The 22,491-nt window shown below is 42.2% G+C and overlaps 1 protein-coding gene across 6 annotated transcripts in view; it reads left to right on the forward strand.

Moving 5' to 3' along the window:
• The window catches only part of LOC137322960 (TBC1 domain family member 8), a 110,090-nt gene that overhangs the window by 28,551 nt on the left and 59,048 nt on the right, over positions 1–22,491 (forward strand). For all 6 annotated transcript variants that reach the window (XR_010963261.1, XM_067986224.1, XM_067986225.1 and 3 more), the window contains exons 2-4: positions 15,816–15,926; positions 17,634–17,752; positions 18,905–19,133. Coding sequence is in view for 5 of the 6 variants with exons in the window: in XM_067986224.1 (XP_067842325.1) it covers positions 15,816–15,926; positions 17,634–17,752; positions 18,905–19,133 (459 nt within the window). In the remaining variant the exon portion in view is untranslated. The remainder of the gene's footprint in view (positions 1–15,815; positions 15,927–17,633; positions 17,753–18,904; positions 19,134–22,491) is intronic.

Consider the following 22,491-nt stretch of genomic DNA (forward strand, 5'->3'; position numbering starts at 1 on the left):
GAAGTGGAATTTTAAGCTGGTGCATAGATGTTGGGAGTGGTGGATGAGCTGATTTTTTTTCCAACGATTGATCCTTCTGGCTGACTTTTTTTCATGGAGGTGCTGCTTTTCTGCTCTTTAAGTGTAGAACCTTGCTAATGAAAATTCCAGTGTTAATTGAGGCACTTCAGGTGTTCCAGCTTCCTAGCTTTTAGGAAATCAACTAACAATTCTGGGCACTGCCAGAAGCAGTATGCCTGCAGTCTCCTGTTGAGAGGAGTGAAGATGTGGATGTGTGATTTCTTTTTCCAATTTTGCCTGTAACTGATCTTTGATTTTCAGTAAAATCTCCCGTGACTAATTGCCAACCTTGCTTATGACTGACATTTCAAAAATGTTCTTTTTAAAAAATTCTGTGGAATAATTTTACATTTCAATGCTAAATTTAACTTGCCATTTGTCTGGTAGTAAGACAGTCTAAATACTGTTGTAGGTTTTCAGCTATGCCCTCTGTCTCTATAGCTTTCCCTGTTTTTAACATCATCAGGAAATTTGATGAGTTTAGTTCATTTTGATAACTAGTTCATTTATGTAGATTAGGAATGGGGTTCTAAACACAAACTCCTGTTGAATTCCACTTGGCACCCTCCCTCCCTTGCCCAGGTCTGACATTATGGGCTCAATTTTGAAATGGTGGTGGGTTGGCAGCAGGGGGGTGAAGGTGCACGTGACAAACCCAAATTTTAAAAAACGTAACTTTTCCAACACAATCATGATGTAATTAATGGTGATTAAAGTTGTTTCCGGGTTTTGCAGCCTGATCGACACGAACTGCAACGCCGGGGTGGGGGAAGGGAGGGAGGGAGAGACATCATCAGGCTCTGGAACAGTGGAGGGTGCTGAAGATCAGGGGTGGAGAGGGACATCGGAGTGGGAGATGTCAGGGGGCTGAGAGGGACATCGGAGCAAGGTGGAAAGGTAGGTTTATTTTTAACTTTGTGCAATGGCTTTTTATTTAATATATTTTGTCACCAGTCGTGAATCGGAAGCTGTAGGAAAGCCACCCAGGTAAGTTTAAAATTGTTTTAACTACCATGTCAGAAATAAAATACCCTAATGAGGTACGTTTGGTTCTTAAATTATCATCCCGTCGGCTCTAATTGTCAGTGGGACTTCTGCATTCATGAGGCGCACCTGTGGGAAACCTGGAAGTCCTGTTCCATGTTTCCTGTATTCCTGTGGCTTTAACTGGGTATTTAGAAGTCTTTCACAAGTGTTTTGAAACTCCTAAGTAAACAATATTGTAGCAAGTGCCACAGTCTACTTTGTTACGCTGAAGAAATTCAGGATGTTTTTTAGGTACTACCTTGTTGTCCTGAATTCAACTGTCCACTATCAAACTGGGAAGGTGAGCAAAATTTGGATGCCAGGCAATATACATTACTCATCAGGTACTACCTATGCACGTAACTTGACTTTTTTCCGATTTGATAAACATTGAAAAAGGCTCGAGTGTTTATATCTCCTCCCAAAAGCTTCTGAAATTATTGGGTGGCTTCAATTTTGCCGATGTCCACCATGACCTTCATAGGCCTTTTTTGCTTTTATCTGCTCTTCTCTCCCCGCCCCTGCAAAGCTGGGAACTAAAAGCATCTCCTAGTTTCAGTAATACTTCTGAAAGAAGTCTGCGGATATCCCAAGGTATGTCTGCACATTCCTGTCATCTGGTACAGCTGTGAACTCCCAGGAGACCTACTCAGTAGGCTTAATACTCAGCATGAGAAACCACATGAAACAGTTTCTTATCCTTACTCTCTTCAAAACAAGTACTCCCAATATGATCTATTGTGTTACCTCCAAATCTGGCATTACTTTAGGACCAAAAGGACAGGACAGGACTGGGAGACTCCTAGAACTTGCCTTACTCTGCCTCCTTCCTGCGGATACGGGGATACATGTGATATGCTAACTTCTCACTACTCTATTCTCGGCATTAAGGTGCATCCCATTCATATGGTGCAACCTTCAATTTTACCGCACCATTTTGTTTTCTCTTTCCCTCCCCTCCAACCAAAAAAACGTGGGTGAAGTACCTGTATGTATTGTGAACTCTGGGAAAGTGCAGTTTGTCTTCAACTCCTGCATGATTTCTCTTTCTTCTCCCTTCCCAACCCTCTCGGGCTAGGCCAGCTGGAGCAACCAGAACCTGGGAGAAATGGCAACTAATCAGCACTCCAGAGGTTCCCCAAACTTCAGCTTGTACGGTGTTGCTTCTGTGCTGCAGAAAAAATAGCTCCTTAGAACCAACTCAACAAAAAAAATCTCCCCACAATCAAGCACCCTCTTTACTGCATGATGTCCTGGTGATTGCAGTTCAGTGTAATGTCCCGTGCTCATGTTACTGTTTTGACTGAGATTATGATGGTGCTTTGATTATATACATTAAGAGAATCAGTTTAGAAAAAAATAAAAGCCAGCATCAATTCTTTCAATTTTTTTTATTATACAACTGTAAACCTTTAGAACTAAAGTTGCACAAAAATACCATACACCTGAACAATTGTGGATTTATTGGTTCTTACTCTGAATGCTTGGTGGTCTTTTCTTCAGTGCTTTTTTAAAAAAGAAACACCAGTTGATCTCTTGTGGCATAACACGTGGGCAATCAAGACTAAGTGTAGTCTTAAGATGAAGCAGGGTTAGAGTTCTGGGCATAATTTGGACCAGTGTGTAAATGTAATTCACTCCCTGTTTGAAATAAAGTAATATATTCTGTCCTTATTCTTGTATATTTTCGTTATGAATTCTTATGTCCACATTTATAATAGAAGCTGCGTATGTAAACTTGACATGCTGGAAAAACGCCCTCCTGCTAGTGGTGATGCAGCACCTCCACTGGGGGGAGGGTATAATTACAGCGTGAAAAATTTACGTAGGTGGATTCCAATATAAAGGTGGACATCGGAATTTGTCATGGATAAAGTTGATACATGCAAGACTTAGGCTGACACTTAGTGCAGTACTGAAGGAGTGCTGCACTGTCAGAGGTGCCGTATTTTGGATGAGGCGTTAAACTGAGATCCCGTCTGCCCTCTTGGGCAGACAAAAGATCCGACAGCACTATTCAAAGAAGAGCAGGGGAGCTCTACCTGGTGCCCTGGCCAATATTTATCTCTCAACAAACATCACCTAAACAGATTATCTGGTCATTATTACATCGCTGTTTGTGGGACATTGTGTGCAAATTGGCTGCCGCATTTCTTACACTACAACAGTGACTATGCTTCAAAAATACTTCAATGGTCGTAAAGTGCTTGGGGGTGTCCTGAAGTTGTGAACGGTGTTGTTTAAATGCAAGTCTGTTTTTTCTGTATAGGACAATGGTACTCCGTTATATTGCCTGTGGGCCAGTTTGACTGTTCCCCACGCTCCCCAAACAAGATCCAAATCTTTCCCACTACATTTCCACTCCCAACTCTTCTCCTGCCAAGACTTGCAATTTTGGCAAGTCTTTTGAGGAAAAATGTACTTATGGACAATAGAAACAACAATAGCCAAAGAACACAATAGGATGATGTCTGTTCATGCACAGTTGCCCAGCCTGTTCAAACAGGAATACTGCTGTGCACAGAATTATTTACAATAAAATCGAGCAATATTTGGAATTCTGTTACATTGTTCATTCAACTGGAATGTTTACTGGATCTCTGGAAAATTTTCAGATTTAAGGTCTTCAGAATGCAAGCTATTAAAGTGCTTTTAAGCCATTACATTGTTACATTAATAGTGGAACTCAATTCTGTTTAGACACTTTGCATGACTGAACAACTGTTGAGTTTTTTGAGTGGTTTTGTTTACAAGTTAGGTCAGGAGAAGCAATGAATAAGTAACAGTATTTCTATTGGAAAGGTAAAAACCCCCTCACAGAATTTGCTTGAGTCTCCTGAAGGAGAGTTATATAATTTAATTCTAATAACTGCCCAATATTATTTATAGCATTGCTGTGTATCAGATGCCAGACCATTCTGGAGTGTGGGGTTCTGTTTTCCCACAGCCTCCAATCTGTGTTCTGTCTGACCAAGACTGAGCATAACTTCCTGCAACTAGGTTTAGATGAAATGCAGACGGAAGATGAGAAAACCAGACAGAAAACCTTCTGGGGAAACTGAGTTGGTCCCTGAAGACCTCTCTGCATCTGATCACTGACAATTGTGCGAGAGACTGAAACATCTGCTCTTGCTGTACTTTTACCTAAATTAGATGCCACAGAATCATTGGTCTGAACATAAGAACATAAGAAATAGGAGTAGTCCATATGGCCCCTTGGGCTTACTCTGCTATTCAATAAGATTATGGCTGATCTTCGACCTCAACTCCACTTTCCCGCCGGATCCCCATATTGCTTGATTCCCTTAAAGTCCAGAAATCTATTGAGCATCCACAGCCCTCTGAGGTAAAGAATCCCAAAGATTCACAACCCTCCGAGTGAAGAAATTTCTCCTCATCTCGGACCTAAATGGCCAAGCCCTTTTCCTGAGACCATGCCCTCTAGTTCTAGACTCTCTGGCCAGGGGACACAGCCTCTCAGCATTTACCCTATCAAGCCCTCTCAGAATCTTATGTTTCAATGATATCATCTCTCTGGAGTTTAGAAGAATGAGAGAATGGCCCCATTCTACTCAATCTCTCCTCATAGTACAACCCTCTCATCCCAGGCATCAACCTAGTGAACCTTCATTGCACTGCCTCTAAGGCAAGTATATCCTTCCTTTGGTAAGGAGACCAAAACGGTACACAGTACTCCAGGTGTGATGTCACCAAAGCCCTGTGCAATTGCTGCAAGACTTCCTTACTCTTGAACTCCAACCCCCTTGCAATAAAGGCCAACATAGCATTTGCCTTCCTAATTGATTGCTGTACCTGCATGTTAACTTTCTGCGTTTCATGTACAAGGACACCCAAATTCCTATGAGCACCAACATTTAATAGTTTTTCACCATTTAAAAAAATTCTGTTTTTCCATTTTCCTACCATTTCCCCACATTATACTCCATCTACCACCTTCTTGCCCACTCACTTAACCTGTCTATATCCCTCTGCAGACTGTGTCCGCCTCACAGTTTACTTTCCCACCTAGCTTTGTATCGTCAGCAAACCTGGATATATTACTCTTGGTCCCTTCATCTAAGTCGTTAATATAGATTGTAAATAGCTGAGGCCCAAGCACTGATCCTTGCGGCACCTCACTAGTTACAGCCTGCCAACCTGAAAATGACCCGTTTATTCCTACTTTCTGTTTTCTGTCTGTTAACCAATCCTCTATCCATGCTAATAAATTACCTCAAACCCCATGAGCCCTTATCTTGTGTAATAACCTTTTGTGTGGCACCTTATTGAATGCCTTTTGAAAATCCAAATATACTACATCCACTGGTTTCCCTTTATCTACCCTGCTTGTTATATCCTCAAAAAACTAATAGATTGTCAAACACGATTTCCCTTTCATAAAACCATGTTGACTCTGCCTAATCATATTATGCTTTTCTAAGTGCCCTGTTACCACGTCCTTAATAATAGATTCCAGCATTTTCCCAACTACTGTAGTTCCCTGTTTTTTTTCTTTGCTATTCAAGAAAGGAGGGAATGTTACATTTGCTACCTTCCAATCCACTGGGACTATTCTAGAATCTAGGGAAATTTGGAAGATCACAACCAATGCATCCACTATCTCTGCAGCCACCTCTTTTAGAACCCTAGGATTTAGGCCATCAAGTCCAGGGGATTTTAGTCCTATAATTTATCCAGTACTTTTTCATTACTAATATTAATTACTTTAAGTCCCTTACTAGGAACTGTATTGGTTGATATCTTTGCCTAAATTTTTTAAATTCATGCTTTCTCTGGACAAATTGAACCACTGTCGTCAAACTTTCTGAAACACCTTGAGATTAGGCTTTGGTACACGAAACATAGAGATCCCTATTGTAATAGGGATCTCTAACATTTGGAATAGATACTGTTCATGATTTTTACCTTGTACCATGAAGAGACCACTGTAATATTCCAATCATGAATTTAACTTGAAAGGGCTCTTCACAAATTAAATACATGAGTGATGATCAGAATAAAGTGAAAACTTGTCATGATATTTCTGTATCCCAGGAGGGGAGGTTTTATATGCCTTCACTCTCATATCAAGTTTGTGACTTGGGCAGAACAAGTAATTTTTAAATTGCTGAATGTTGATCATGGAAATGCTGATTCCTTAGTGTTTTCCTTCTTTCCTTCACTGTACATTGATGCCCTACTTTGGCTAGTGTCATGACAGATCAGGCACTTGGCTTTCCAGTATAAATCTGGCTAATTCTAATAGGTATTATGTGACCTTCCCCTCCCTTTCCTCCTGGACAGCAGTCAGCCAAGTATGGTTTAAAAATAACTAAGTAAATAGTCTTGCTTCCTACGTGATTAAAAGGTACGAAATGATCGGAACAAAGCTAAAACAAACATTATCATAAATTACAGTAGAATCTTTAGTTTTGAAGATATAGAAAATTTGATGACTGCTTTATTTCTGTAGGGTTAGTGTTTTCTGATATTTAAAATGAGGAAAATCATGCCTAGGGTTGGTAATCAGACATTATGTATTTAATGGTGTAACCATGTTCTTTTGCAGTGAAGTTATTCTGCTTTTGTTCTTCTGCTTGTTTGATGACCAATAAACTTTGTCCAACCTTTTCATTACCTTTGGGATTACCTGCTTCTAAGTCTGCAGCTCAAACTGGACATGTTCTTCTCCTGCTTTCTTTCCCTCCCCCTCTTTAATCTTTCTTTGCCCAATGGCTAGACCAGGAAACCTAAGTCTTGAAGGTGTCGCAAACAATTTTCTGTCCACATCCAGCTAGCATTTCTTTGCCACCAATTGAAGTAACCTAAAACTCCAGCATGATTCCCGTTGAGGTCCAGATACCTGGAATATGTACGGCTCTGAGATGACTCTCCAGAATCATTCCAAGGCCGGAAAAACTTGTAGCTACAGTTTCATTCCTGTTGCAGCATCTTTCAGCATTTAATAACTAAATGTAACATCTGGACTGTGGAGCTTCTTTTGGAGTGAAGCAAGTATAAAGTTTTATTCAAGAAGGGCACTGGAGAATATTTGTATACGGCTTAAATGAGAGAGTGCTCTCTCATCCTCCCCTCCACTATTTTGATTTGGTGCAGCAATTCATAGGATTATTGTGTCTGTGTGGAGGAGGAGGGGGATGGGGGTGAGTGTATCAGATGATAAATTGAGGTTACAAATAAAAATGCATAACCAGCTTTTGCCTGTTTCTAAAACATCAACAGTTTTCCAAATTCATTTTTGTTGTTGTCCCTATTTAAAATAGTATCTACCAACTTGCTGTTTTTAAAGTTCTGAAGCTTTTAATTTAGTTTGTGATTTTAATGTTTGGTGTGAGTTTGCTTGCTAAAGTTAAAAGTAAACCCATAGGTATACAGGTGGCTTTTTTAAAGCCAGTTTTCTGATAGTACTCTGACCACGAGATAGAATACAGTCTAGCTCTGATTTGATGCTACCTTTTTTTGTTTTTTTTCCCACTCTCTCCTGAAAACCAACGTAATTTTACTCAGTACTCCTTGTTACTATAGCCAAATTAACATTAGTAACTGATTAATTTGTGTTTTGAAACATTTCACTTTTCATGTGTTGCTTATTTAATATACATAAATGTGTTAAGTGCTGGATTAAATATTTCATATCTTCAAAAATGATTTATGTCCATAGTATCTGATGTAGCCAAAAATGCTTTTTTCGGGAGTGTTCTGACTACTAAATCAATGAGGACCTTTATGAAATTGGATTTGTTGGAGTCTGCATTGTTTACTGGGGTAATACCAAGAGATGTTTTCCAGGGTTACTTGCAGGAGGATAATTATTTTGCTGTTCTTTCAAAGACCATTAAACAATTTTATTGAATAAGCTATCCAGGCCATATCTGCTGCAAAATTCAATCAGTTTGCTTATAAACAGACTCACATATGATTGGCTATACTAGAGATAGTGAGAACAAAACAATTGATTTGCTCTCATCCAGTTGGTGTTTTTCTCTTGGTAATTTTTTTTCTTCCTTCTCCACTGCCTTTGCTGGGATATCTTTCCACCGTTGATGATCACCTTCTGGTTTTTCAACCGTGAATGATGACACATTTGATCCTGATTCTGACCTTGCCTGACATGCACACAGGCACTTCCAGTAGGGGGTGTAAGATAGTGATCAGAAGTGGGAACCCCAGCTGTTCCTACTCTTCCTCTGCGCTGAGGCCAGTTGTACTATTGCTGCTACCCTGCCGGATCAGCTAACTCAGCACACACAATTCAAGAGGGGACTAAACATAGTTAACAAATTGGGAAGGCTTTCTTCCAACCCTCCTATGCTGACCATATTATTGAATCAAAGTTATCAAGAGATATTTGAATTTCCAAAAGATAATCCTTCCATGCATTTGGATCTTGAAGATCAGATTTATTTCTAAGTTGCACAATTGACTTGTGAAGAATTTCCAGGTCAAACTTGATCTCTGCAAATCAAGATTTTGATATAGCTGCTTTATGGACCTGATGGTTCCTCTTGAGGGTCAAATGCACTTTTACAGTTAAATCTTATGGCTATATTAATTATGGATTTGTCACTTACAAATATTTTAAAGGCATATCATGCTAAATGGATGAAAATCATTTTACAATGTTAATGATTGTTTCACAACTAAATTCTTTCCATCTGATTGAATGTTTTCCTACATAGAAATTGAGCTGTGCAATACTAGACCAATATGACAAAGAATTTGTGTAAATCTAGATGAATAACACTGCAAATAAAGCTTTACTCGCCACCATCACTAAACATTGTATTGCTAGAGGGGCATAGAATATATTGGTTATAATTCAGGGTGCTTCAGGCACATTTTCATAGCCAGTGCAATAATTGATTTAAACAGGCACACCCCTAATGATTAGTATCAAAACCTTATGCACCAAGTAATTTGAGTTGGGGATTGCAGGATGAACAATGAACCCTTTGAGGTAAACACTGGAAATAGTATAAGTTACTACTGCACACTCTTGATCTCCTACGCACTATCAATTAACAGACTGTATGGGCTCGATTTTAGGAGGGAGGCGGGTTGGCAGCGGGGGGTCGACTGGGCGCGTGGGTAACGCGCCCAGTGAATTCGGGGTGCTCCACACGCGATCGCAGCCTGATTGAAGGTACTTACCTTGGCTTCCGGGTTTCCCGCTGGAAAGCTGCTCAGCGGGCGGACTGCGCAGCTGCGTCATAGGCTGTCAGCTGGAGGAGCCCTATTTAAAGGGGCAGTCTGCCACTGACTGACGCTGCAGAAAATAGGCAAAATTACAGCATGGAGCAGCCCAGGGGGAAGGCTGCTCCCAGGTTTAATGATTCCTCACTCCAGGTCTTACTGGATGGGGTGAGGAGGAGGAGGAGGAGGGAGGACGGAGATTCTCCCCCCCCCCCCCCCCCCCCCCCCCACCCCCCCGGCCGGCGGGCGGAAGTGGCCTGCCTCTGCCACCACGGAGGCCTGGCTCGAGGTGGCAGAGGAGTTCACCAGCACCACCAACATATCGCGCACCTGCATACGGTGCAGGAGGCGCTTCAATGACCTAAGTAGGTCAGCCGAAGTGAGCACACTTACTCGTTCCCCTACACTCCGTCTGCCATGTCACCGCCTCCACCCCACATCGCCTTCTGCACTGCCAACACAACTCTATCACGTCACTCCTCATACCCACTCAAACCTCATCCTCATCTTACCTGCACTTACTCACCTCGCCAGTACTCATCCCACCACTACCACTCAACCCAATCCTCATACAACCTCATGGCTCTATCTCATACTCACCTTCTGATGCATCTCTTTCACGGTCAGCCTCACTCAACCTGCCACTACCTGTGCTGCAGCCATAGGGCATGCATCACATATGTACAGTAGGCAGCGTAAGGCAAATGTGTTGAGCATGAAGGGGATGCACAAGGGTGTTTGAGCGTTTGTCATGGTTTTTACTTATATTTGATTTCCGATCAACTCACATTATATATTATATTGTCACCACTACTGCCACGTCTTTGCAAATCTTGTCTGGTTTGTGCAATAATGCCCTTTCCTGAGGATCACTATGAAGACCCACAACTGATGCCACCCATTGTGTCACTGCAGAGTGGGTATAGGTGTATTTGCAGGGCTCTTGTGCAGACGACTAAGAGACGTTGGCGATGTCCCCGGGGACACCCTGGAAGGATGCGGAGGAGAAGTTGTTGAGGGCAGTAGTGACTTTGACAGCGACAGGTAAGAAGATGGTGCTCGGGCCAGCCGGGAGCAGCTCGGCATGAAAGAGGCTGCAGATGTCCACGATTACATGTCGAGTGACTCTGAGCCTCCAAATGCACTGCTGCTCAGAGAGGTCCAGGAAGCTGAGCCTCGGTCTGTGGACCCTGTGGCGAGGGTAGTGCCCTCTGCGACGCATCTCTCTCTGCGGTTGCCCTCCCTCCTGCTGTGCAGGTGGATGTGTCACAGCACTGTGTTGTGGAGCTCCACGTGTCAGAGGTGGGCAGCGTGGCTGGCGAGGCTGGTGATGCTGTTACCCTCCGAGGAGGTCATGACTGCAGTTATGGTGGCCCCCATCTGGAAGATGTACATCTGAGGGGGTCCGCAAGGTAGGTAAATGTGTCTGCACGCCGGGGTAAGTGTGCAAGTTTGTGAATTTTGCTGTTAGGAGGAGGGTGGTGGAGGCGGCCAAACATTTGTCCAAAGTGACAGAGTGGCTTCCTGCAATGAGTGAGGGTCTCCCCCAGCTGTCAAATGGACCTTTGCAGCTGCCACAGGCTGATGGCTGCAACACGTCCATTTCAACTAGGAGTGTTTCCCCCAGTACGGGAAACAGTCTCAGTCGAGTTGAAAATCCCACCCCTCCTAAAATATCATGTTAATCAGATCTGCTAACAACCTGAAGTATCTACTTAATTAGTGTAAATGGCAAACGGCTTTAATTGCCGGCGGGAGTCCCACATGCGGGTGCTGCGTGCGCATCTAAGCGCGTCACTGGGGAACCCGGAAGTGGGCGGGTTGGAGCCCCGATTTTCGGAGCCCCGATTTTCGGAGCCCCCCTGCCACGAACCCGTCGGCTCGGAGGTCCGAAAATCGAGCCCTGTATCTCAAAAAGTAAATTTATTCAGAGATAAAATTAAGCGAGAGCAAACAAAGCAGATTTCACTAGGTTACAAAAATTCACTAAATTTGCAGTCTCTATTTCAAAGTAAATATTTTGAAGCGCTCATAGATTTTAGAAGTAATAACTTTTTTTATTCGTTCATGGGATGTGGACGTCGCTGGCGAGGCCGGCATTTATTGCCCATCCCTAGTTGCCCTTGAGAAGATGGTGGTGAGCCTCCTTCTTGAACCGCTGCAGTCCGTGTGGTGAAGGTTCTCCCACAGTGCTGTTAGGTAGGGAGTTCCAGGATTTTGACCCAGTGACGATGAAGGAATGGCGATATATTTCCAAGTCGGGATGGTGTGTGACTTGGAGGGGAACGTGCAGGTGGTGGTGTTCCCAAGTGCCTGCTGCTGTTGTCCTTCTAGGTGGTAGAGGTCGTGGGTTTGGGAGGTGCTGTCGAAGAAGCCTTGGCGAGTGGCTGCAGTGCATTCTGTGGATGGTACACACTGTAGCCATGGTGTGCCGGTGGTGAAGGGAGTGAATGTTTAGGGTGGTGGATGGGGTGCCAATCAAGCGGGCTCCTTTGTAGTTTAAACCAAGTGTTCGAGATGAGGGGTTTTCAGTGAGACTGCTCACTGAGCACTCTACCACGCTAGTCCTGATTCGTTGGATGCCTCATGAGTCAGGATAAGGGTGTCTTTTTGAACTGGTGTCTACACACTAGACCAGGTATGAGTATTTTGTATACATGTAGGCTGAAGCAAACCCTTTTCAGCTAGCAGCAATAAAAATTTACAGATTGTATCTAAACTTGCCCATCTTAATTTAGCTAAAACATGTTTTAAAAATATAACAATATTCAGTTTCTTCTGATTCAAAACCAGAATGGAAGTGTCGTAGTATCTTTACCATTATAGGAAGGATGTGAAAGCAATGGTAAATACCCAGTATGGATTAATTTTGGATGTTACCAGGGATGAAGGGGTTACAGTTATTTAAGGCTTTTTTCGCTTGAGCTGAGAAGGTTAAGGAGTGACCTGATGATCATAACCATGAATGTTTTTTTAGAGTTGGGAGTGGTTTGTTTCCATTGCTTGGTGAGATTGTAACGGGAGGGCATAAATGTAAGATGGTCACAAAGAATTAAATGGGAGGTCAGAAAAAAATTGAGTGGTTAGAATGAGGGCTACTTTGCACAAATTGTTGATTGAAGGGAATTGGATAGTTACATGAAAAAAGGAATAGTAAAGGCTATAGGGAGCAAGTAGGAGTGTAGGATTATATTAGGTGGCTTATGGAATAAAAACTACTGGTGCAGACTTGATGGGCCAAGTGGCCTGTTTCTGTGCTCTAACATTCTATGAACTGGAAAGTTAATTCTTTAGTAAAATAAACTGCAAATGTTGGGAAATCTGGAATCAAAATAGTTCTGCTAAAGAGTGTGCATGTGAAATGTCACAACTCTTTTTTTTTCTCTTTACTGATGCTGACTAAGCTGCTGTGTAATTCCAGCATTTTTTTTAAATTTCAAGATTCAGTCTTTGTTTAACTTCATATGAATTGGGAATGTATCCTGTGGTGGGAAACAACAAACAAAAGCTTTGCCGTGTTGGTGTCTGGGTGCTGTTCTCCATTCCCGTAAATAAAGCTTTGTGAACAGCTTCAGTTTTGTTTCCTCCTATTAGCTTTTGCAGCTGTGTGCTGCTCTCTGTCCACAACAAAATTTCCCTTTTATTTTCCATTCTTTTTAAATAAGGTTTTCAGTATTTCTTTAGTTTCATTTTATTAATCACTCAGCATTTGCTTTGCTCTGTGCAATTCTCTACCAGCATATTGGAACCCTGTGTTGGATCTTCTCTGCTAATATTGGTATCAAGCTCTACATTGAATACTACAGACTCTTGTAGTTATTGACTCTGGTTTTATAGTCTGCTATGGCAATTCAGCAAAAGAAACCTCCATGATGTGTCTCATCTGGGAAGTTATCTTATTGGCAAAAAGTCCAAATTTGATTCATTTCAAGATACCTCGAAGATGTGACGTGCACCTCTAGCTGTAGGTCAGAACAAGAATCCGGTTCAGATAAGGATCTCTCTCTGGACTAATCTTTTAAAGCAAGTTGACCAGTGTGCCATGCTGGCCTGAAAAGTCAGGATCTCATGAAACTTGGACAGTCTCTTCCAGCTCCATTTGTGAAGCTGGTCTGTTCCAGGTCTCTGCAATTAGTGCAATGTTGATAGATGTCATAACCCTCAATGTGACTTAAGCTTGAGCGATGTTTGGGCAATAACTATGCCACTGCTGCATGCTGAGGCAGTCATGAACACGTTGGCTGCGACCAACATGCCCACTCAGAAGTAATGAATATAGAGGCTGACAAACCTGTTTGTCTTGCAGGTAAGGCTCTTTCTCAATATTTGCTATTTACCTACCTTAAAAAAGGCTCCTTTAACCCATTGTGGTCTGCCATCCCAACTTTGTCTCATCACATTTTGCAATCTTATTGTATTTCAGGTGCTCCTGCTGGCATCAGTGAAATCACCTAGTTCAGTGGTATTGCTTGAGCTGAGCTGACCTGAACTGGTGGATGCCTTCAATTTGTTTTCTTAAGCCAATGAGTTGCCTCAAAAACATGTTACAAGGAAGAAATGGTGATCTCTTCCTATATCTATTCCAGCTTCTAATTGCCTTTTTATTTGCCTAATTTGTGCATAGCCTCACATCTTTGGTTTTGTATCAGAGCTTTCAACTTAGCATAAACTTGGTGGATTTATGCCCCTTGGGTTCTTTCCAGATTATAATATCCCTTCCTAATGAGAGCCTGGGTCAGTCCAAATCATTACTGTCCAGAGCGTCCATCAGTACTGAAGTGGTCTGACTTTTCTCTATTCTATTTTTTTTGGTACAAACTTCGTTTGGAACAACTTCAATTTAGCAGGGAAAGGAATCTGAAATATTGGGTAACTGGGGCAGATTCATTAATTTGTAGTGTGGCTTTCAAGTAAATTGCTTGGTACCAAGCACATTGGACTTGTTTTAATGAATAGATGAATAACTGAAGAACAGCCCAGGCTTCAGTGCAAAGATGATGATGATGGTACACCACCATGCCCAGTCAATCAGAAGCATCTATGAAAGACTGTTGCAGTTGTATTGAGACTTAATTTTCCAGCTTCGATCAGGCAAACTCCTGGACAGAGTGGGATTAAGGATTCTTGGGGACCCTGGGCACCAAAAACATTTGGGATCTCTCTGCGCTCCCCGCACAAACCCTCCTCCTGATCCATTAAAACACAAACGCAAACTGCAATGGCAGGTATCTGTATTTATAGTGTAAAATGGTTCTGCCAATTCCGCCTCGCATCTTCTGCCAATATTTTTAAATGCTAATAATATTTTGATCCAGTGGTTGTATGTAGTGTTTCTGCTTTATGGTGAGGTTTACCAGGGTCCCATATTTGACTCTGGCACTTGGGCAAGCCATGTTCTTGTGTTAATCCATCCCTGCTCTTGGAGCTTGATTTTTCTTTAATTTTTAATTTTATTTTTTTAGTTTAATTTCATCAAGATTTTCAAAGTCCATCCCAGACATGGATTCAAACATTCTGTTTCACCAAACCCAGTGCTTGTACCTCCTACTGCCTTTCAGAAAAAAGGTATACAACTACTTTTCAGGCCAAGCAAGGCTTTCTGCCAGGAGTGTAAAGATTGTTTGCTAATCACTTGATCAAGTTTGTGAGTTTTAAAGAGAACTGGTCTTCTCATCTTAGCTTAAGTTCCATTTGTGCACTCCCCTCCCCCCCCCCCCCCTTCATCAATCTTCTAATGTTTTGCTGGCTCCTGTTGCACTTTTTTTTTAAAAAGATTTAAATCTTTTGGGTGATGCTTCCTTTCTTCTTGGTAATCTGGCAGCATTTGATCAAGGTATAATTATGTGAAAGACTGAAATGGTTTCTGGAAACAGCAGAGCGTTGAACCGTTAGGGATCGCAAGATCAGTTCAGTGTAAATTAACTTTAATTTTGTTTAGATAAAATCCAGGCAGGACTGCGTTTCGATCTGCCATACCTGTAATGTTCTGAGACTGTATGATGACTACGTTGTCTTAATGTAAAACTTTTTTTTTCTTCCATTTTATATTTTCAGTATCATTAACTACTTTGGCTGTTTATCTCTTTGATCGATTTAAATTGTGACAATGCAAATGTTATGATACTGAAAGATGAAACAAGTGTCAGCTTGGCTCAGTGGTAGCACTCTAGTAAATTTGCTGTACTTGTGATTGCCAAACTGCTATCTGTTTAGGATGCTGTCAATTTGCATCAAGCACCAGAAACCTGCATTCTACGGCATGGACAATGTGAGCTATGCCACAGTATATTTTCTAGTACTCATGTTATTTTTGTTACAAGATCATCTTTTTTTGTTACAAGATCCAGAGGCTCCTGAAGTGAAGTGGTAAAAAGCTAGTTCGTGCAAAGTTTCTTTGTATTGTTGCCAACAGAGCCAAGATGGGATTCTTTTAATCTTAATTTGAGATATCGTTCAAAGTAGCTTGTTAGACATTATTAGTTTTGCATCATATTTTTCTATGCTGCTGTACACAGGTATGCTGGTGGGTGCTTTAGATGCAGTGCTGGACTCCAATGCACGTGTCGCACCATTCCGAATTTTGCATCAGATGCCAGGATCACAAGTGTATTGGGTCATAGCCTGTGGTATGTAAGACCTGTGTGAAGCTTATCCTATTGCACATTTTTCTATAAGAATTTGTTATATTTTGACAGTATATCAGCATAATAAATGTACAAAATAAGACCTTTTCTTAATGTGCAATAGATCAATATGTTTCCATACTAAATAGTCTAAATTTTATTTACTGTTTGATTACTGTTGTTAATCCTACTTTTTTTTTTAATTAAAAAATGGAATTCAAGGGTTTTTTTGGAAAGATACTTTACTAGCATTACTGGTTTGTATTTCTCAGCACTGACCAAGTAATAAAGTCAAATTTGGAAGTTGACTAATTTTCTAGTTTGGTGAGCTCTTGCATCTGTACATTGTTGGGTTTGAATTTGACTTTTGAACTTTACTGCTCTTTAGTTCTCCTCCCCATCACCCTCCTGGGCTGTGAAGTGACACTGCTTCCTTTGGCAGAACATTCCACTTGAGATGAGTGACTTTGTAAGGAATGTCAAGACCCGACTTGCAAAATAAGCCACCTGTTAGTCTTTGAGAAATTAGTGGCATAGATCATCCTGGTTGGGGAAAAAAGATTGGGTATAGATTGAAAATGAGCTTTGAAAGAGAAAAAAATAATGGGATAGAGTAAGAGAATATATCCAAAAGTTGGTGGAGGTGTTGAAAAGACAAGTTAACGATAAAGGGAATTAAAACTAAACCTATTCTAAGCAGTTCAGCTTTCTTTAGTTTCATCTTTTTATTGATTCTGTGGTTTGAGAGCGGTGAAAGCTCGAATAAAGATTATTTGCTGAACGTTATTTGTGAAGTAGAAATAACAACGGTCTATTAAAATCTGGACCGGTTCTCCCTGGAGGCAAGCCTGTCCTGTTGTCTTCTCCCAAAATGTAGGCACGCTGACTCAAACTGGTTACAACCCCCTTTCATATTGATACCTATTTTATGGAATTACTTCCGTTAGAAGTTTCCATTTGCCCTAGTGCCAGTTTTACAGTTAACTATAGAAAACTACTTGTAAAATTTCTGCCAATAACATTCGCTGGTAAATATAATTTGTGATGTTTTACAGAACTGTAGCAAGTTGCTACTCTTTGTCTAAAGCTAGATCTATACTTGCAAACTGTCTCATTTGGAATGGAGGTGCAAGGTGATATTTAGTTATAAGAGCAAAGTTATGATTGCTTCATATCCCCCACCCAACAAAACAATTTATATACTAAAAATTGGTTAAATCTTTTGCCTTTTATTAGGGATATCCCAATATCATTGTCAAGACAGCTGCTCCTGTGTCATTGAATGCATGTTGGGGAGCAGCTCCCTGGAAAAATCTAGAAAATACATCCAGCTGATGCTGGCTTTTCCTACCAGGGATCCTCTGGACTGCATGCGGGTTACTAGCAGTGCCTAGCCTGATGAACCAATAATTAGTGTCACCAGAGTAAACTTGTTCATGTGAGGAAGCCCATAGGAAGGAAAGTCTGCATAAAAAAACCTCTTAATGCTAATATTTTAAACCAACTTCCTTTTGGCATTTATGCTATTTCCATATATCAGTGTCATAAGTTGGTATGATTTTTTTTCATTTCACTGGACTTTAAAGTGTAAAAGGGAAAGAAAGGGTTGCCCTTTTTTTATAAACTTCTAAGCATAGACATGTCACCTTATACAAAATATCAACATGTAATTTATGATCTGGTAACTATTTTGCTCAATTTCTTTAAAAGGTGCCACTGTGGAGGAAATCCATCAACACTGGGAGTGGTTAGAACAGAATCTTCTACACACCCTTTCAGTATTTGATAATAAAGATGATGTTATCAGCTTTGTTCATGGCAAAGTAAAGGTAAGTGCAATCAAGCAAAATTGTTGTGAACAATTGAGTTCGTTAAGGTAAAAGCATTTCGCCTGCTTCGTGGGACACTGGAGAGTGCTGGAGAATGTCAGCTAACTTTTTCGATGTTGTGTTAAGGTAAAACCATATTTATCTGAAACCCTATTGGAGTAAATGTACAGAGCTCCATTCTTTTTAACCAGCACGATGAAGGGTACAATTTATTCAGTGTAAAGTTGGAAGAAGCAAAATGCATTTAATGGAGGAGCAATTGAATATCTTTTGGATAATTAGCATTTTCACATTAGCACCATTTTTAGATAGTGTGGAACAGTCAGTTTCCCCCATGTGAGTGAAATCCTCAATTTGAGTGACATACTTCTTTCCACATGAGGCTGTGTTGAAACGTGTGACAGCCTTGTTTAGACTATTGGTTATAATGGGGACTGTTGGGAGCAAAGCAGGATGCTTGTAATGCATAACATTATGTTCTGAACACTGCCTTTCCAGAAGCAACTGATGGCCATTTTGAAAATGAACTTGTAGGAAAGTGAAGGTTTATATACATAATATCCTTTTACTGTCAAATGCTATTACTATTATAAATGAATCACGGAGCTGGTATGAATAATAACTTTGTGATTCAATACAAAGAAAGTTAGAACAGGTTGCCAAGTTGCTGTCTATATAGTCTGGAAATAAACTGTTTTTGCTGCTTTAATTCAAGATTTGTAACTAAAACACATCTGATTTACAACAAGTAATTATAATGGCACTAAATTTTTTAAAAAATCATTCTACTGAAGTATAATTAGTTCTTTAACAGATTACCACAAATCCTATTTCTTTTTGACTTTCATTGTGTAATACTGAGATCATGCAGGCAAAGGATTTTGTGCTGTAAACATGTATATGTACTCATTTTTGTGTGTGGCTAGCTACAGACTTGATCAAAATGTACAACGTTCGAGAACTTCAATTGTGGAATCAAGCCCATTACAGTATTCAATAAATATAGCTTCACTTCATTAAATCTGAAAAATATATTGCTCAGTACCAAAAGTGTGTGTCACAATGGGAATGAAGTGGAAAACATTACATTTACTTTTGCATTTGGCTGTATTTGCAGTTTTTGACAAAAAGTTTAAATCTGTTGCAAATCAGGGGCTTATTGCAGAAGAAACTAGGAGCAAATTGGCAGAACAGGAAGAAGATCCTGAGAAGTTTCGGGAGGCTCTAGTAAAATTTGAGACCAGATTTAATTTCCCAAATCTGGAAAAGCTGGTGACTTATTACTCGTGTTGCTGCTGGAAGGGGCGGGTTCCCCGTCAAGGCTGGATTTACCTCAGCATCAACCATCTCTGCTTCTATTCTTTCCTGCTGGGTAAGGAAGGTAAGAATAGATGAAGGATACAAAGTAAGTAGGTCAATTGTAAGAAAAACTATTTTATGATTCAGAATTGTATTTCTTTTCAGTGTTTTGACTTGTACAACATCAAATTATGTTAAAGGTACACTGGTAGCAAGATCTAAATATTATTTCAGCATCCAATTATCTATTTCTAAAACAGATCAATTGCAGAAAATGAAGCTTTTTTAAAAAATTCGTTCATGGGATGTGGGCGTTGCTGGCGAGGCCAGCATTTATTGCCCATCCCTAATTGCCCTTGAGAAGGTGGTGGTGAGCCGCCGCCTTGAACCGCTGCAGTCTGTGTGGTGAAGGTTCTCCCACAGTGCTGTTAAGAAGGGAGTTCCAGGATTTTGACCCAGCAACGATGAAGGAACGGCGATATATTTCCAAGTCGGGATGGTGTGTGACTTGGAGGGGAACGTGCAGTTGGTGTTGCTCCCATGTGCCTGCTGCTCTTGTCCTTCTAGGTGGTAGAGGTCACGGGTTTGGGAGGTGCTGTCGAAGAAGCCTTGGCGAGTTGCTGCAGTGCATCCTGTGGATGGTACACACTGCAGCCACAGTGCGCCAGTGGTGAAGGGGGTGAATGTTTAGGGTGGTGGATGGGGTGGCAATCAAGTGGACTGCTTTGTCCTGGATGGTGTCGAGCTTCTTGAGTGTTGTTGGAGCTGCACTCATCCAGGCAAGTGGAGAGAATTCCATCACACTCGTGACTTGTGCCTTGTAGATGGTGGAAAGGCTTTGGGGAGTCAGGAGGTGAGTCACTCGCCGCAGAATACCCAGCCTCTGACCTGCTCTTGTAGCCACAGTATTAATATGGCTGGTCCAGTTAAGTTTCTGGTCAATGGTGACCCCCAGGATGTTGATGGTGGGGGATTCGGCGATGGTAATGCCGTTGAATGTCAAGAGGAGGTGGTTAGACTCTGTCTTATTGGAGATGGTCCTTGTCTGGCGTGAATGTTACTTGCCACTTATGAGCCCAAGCCTGGATATTGTCCAGGTCTTGCTGCATGCGGGCTTGGACTGCTTCGTTATCTGAGGGTTTGCGAATGGAACTGAACACTGTACAATCATCAGCGAACATCCCCATTTCTGACCTTATGATGGAGGGAAGGTCATTGATGAAGCAGCTGAAGATAGTTGGACCAAGGACACTGCCCTGAGGAACTCCTGCAGCAATGTCCTGGGGCTGAGATGATTGGCCTCCAACAACCACCACCATCTTCCTTTGTGCCAAGTATGACTCCAGCCACTGGAGAGTTTTCCCCCTGATTCCCATTGACTTCAATTTTACTAGGGCTCCTTGGTGCCACACTCGGTCAAATGCTGCCTTGATGTCAAGGGCAGTCACTCTCACCTCACCTCTGGAATTCAGCTCTTTCGTCCATGTTTGGACCAAGGCTGTAATGAGGTCTGGAGCCGAGTGGTCCTGGCGGAACCCAAACTGAGCATCGGTGAGCAGGTTATTGGTGAGTAAGTGCCGCTTGATAGCACTGTCGACGACACCTTCCATCACTTTGATGATTGAGTGTAGACTGATGGGGCAGTAATTGGCCGGATTGGATTTGTCCTGCTTTTTGTGGACAAGACATACCTGGGCAATTTTCCACATTGCCGGATAGATGCCGGTGTTGTAGCTGTACTGGAACAGCTTGGCTAGAGGCGCAGCTAGTTCTGGAGTCCAAGTCTTCAGCACTACAGCCGGGATGTTGTCGCCCATAGCCTTTGCTGTATCCAGTGCACTCGGCCGTTTCTTGATATCATGTGGAGTGAATCGAATTGGCTGAAGACTGGCTTCTGTGATGGTGGGGATATTGGGAAGAGGCCGAGGTGGATCATTCACTCGACACTTCTGGCTGAAGATGGTTGCAAACGCTTCAGCCTTGTCTTTTGCACTCGTGCTGGACTCCGCCTCATTGAGGATGGGGATGTTTGCAGAGCCTACTCCTCCCGTTAGTTGTTTAATTGTCCACCACCATTCACGACTGAATGTGGCAGGACTGCAGAGCGTTCATCTGATCATTTGGTTGTGGAATCGCTTAGCTCTGTCTATAGTATGTTGCTTCTGCTGTTTAGCATGCATGTAGTCCTGAGTTGTAGCTTCACCAGGTTGGCACCTCATTTTTCAGTACGCCTGGTGCTGCTCCTGGCATGCTCTTCTACACTCCTCATTGAACCAGGGTTGATCCCCTGGCTTGTTGGTAATGGTAGAGTGAGGAATATGCCGGGCCATGAGGTTACAGATTGTGCTGGAATACAATTCTGCTGCTGATGACCCACAGTGCCTCATGGATGTCCAGTTTTGAGCTGCTAGATCTGTTCTGAATCTATCCCATTTAGCACTGTGGTAGTGGCACACAACATGTTGGATGGTGTCCTCGGTGCGAAGACGGGACTTCGTCTCCACAAAGACTGTGCGGTGGTCACTCCTACCAATACTGTCATGGACAGATGCATTTGCGACAGGTAGATTGGTGAGGACAAGGTCAAGTAAGTTTTTCCCTCGTGTTGGTTCGCTCACCACCTGCTACAGGCCCAGACTGGCAGCTATGTCCTTCAGAACTCAGCCAGCTCGGTCAGTAGTGGTGTTACCGAGCCACTCTTGGTGATGGACTTTGAAGTCCCCCACCCAGAGTACATTCTGTGCCCTTGCTCCCCTCAGTGCTTCCTCCAAGTGGTGTTCAACATGGAGGAGGACTGATTCATCAGCTGAGAGAGGGCGGTAGGTGGTAATCTGCAGGAGATTTCCTTGCCCATGTTTGACCTGATGTCATGAGATTTCATGGGGTCCAGAGTCAATGTTGAGGACTCCCAGGGCCACTCCCTCCTGACTGCATATCACTCTACCACCACCTCTGGTGGGTCTGTCCTGCCGGTGGGACAGGATATACCCAGGGATGGTGATGGAAGAGTCTGGGACGTTGGCTGAAAGGTATAATTCTGTGAGTATGACTGTGTCAGGCTGTTGCTTGTCTAGCCTGTGGGACAGCTCTCCCAATTTAGGCACAAGTCCCCAGATGTTAATGAGGAGGACTTTGCAGGGTCGACTGGGCTTGGTTTGCCTTTGTCGTGTCTGGTGCCTAATGGTCCGATGCCGGGTGGTCCGTTCGGTTTTATTCTTATTATGACTTTTTTTAGTGAGATTTTACAAGTGAGTGGCTTGCTAGGCCATTTCAGAGGGCAATTAAGAATCAACCACGTTGCTGTGGGTCTGGAGTCACATATAGGCCAGACTGGGTAAGGACGGCAGGTTTCCTTCCCTAAAGGACATCAAATGCCTTGTGTGTCTACGCTGCACCTTGAATCACTTTGGGTGAGGAAGCAAGTGTTGTACATTATCCCT

Source organism: Heptranchias perlo, chromosome 6 (assembly GCF_035084215.1).
Source record: "Heptranchias perlo isolate sHepPer1 chromosome 6, sHepPer1.hap1, whole genome shotgun sequence".
In the NCBI taxonomy this organism is placed as follows: domain Eukaryota; kingdom Metazoa; phylum Chordata; class Chondrichthyes; order Hexanchiformes; family Hexanchidae; genus Heptranchias; species Heptranchias perlo.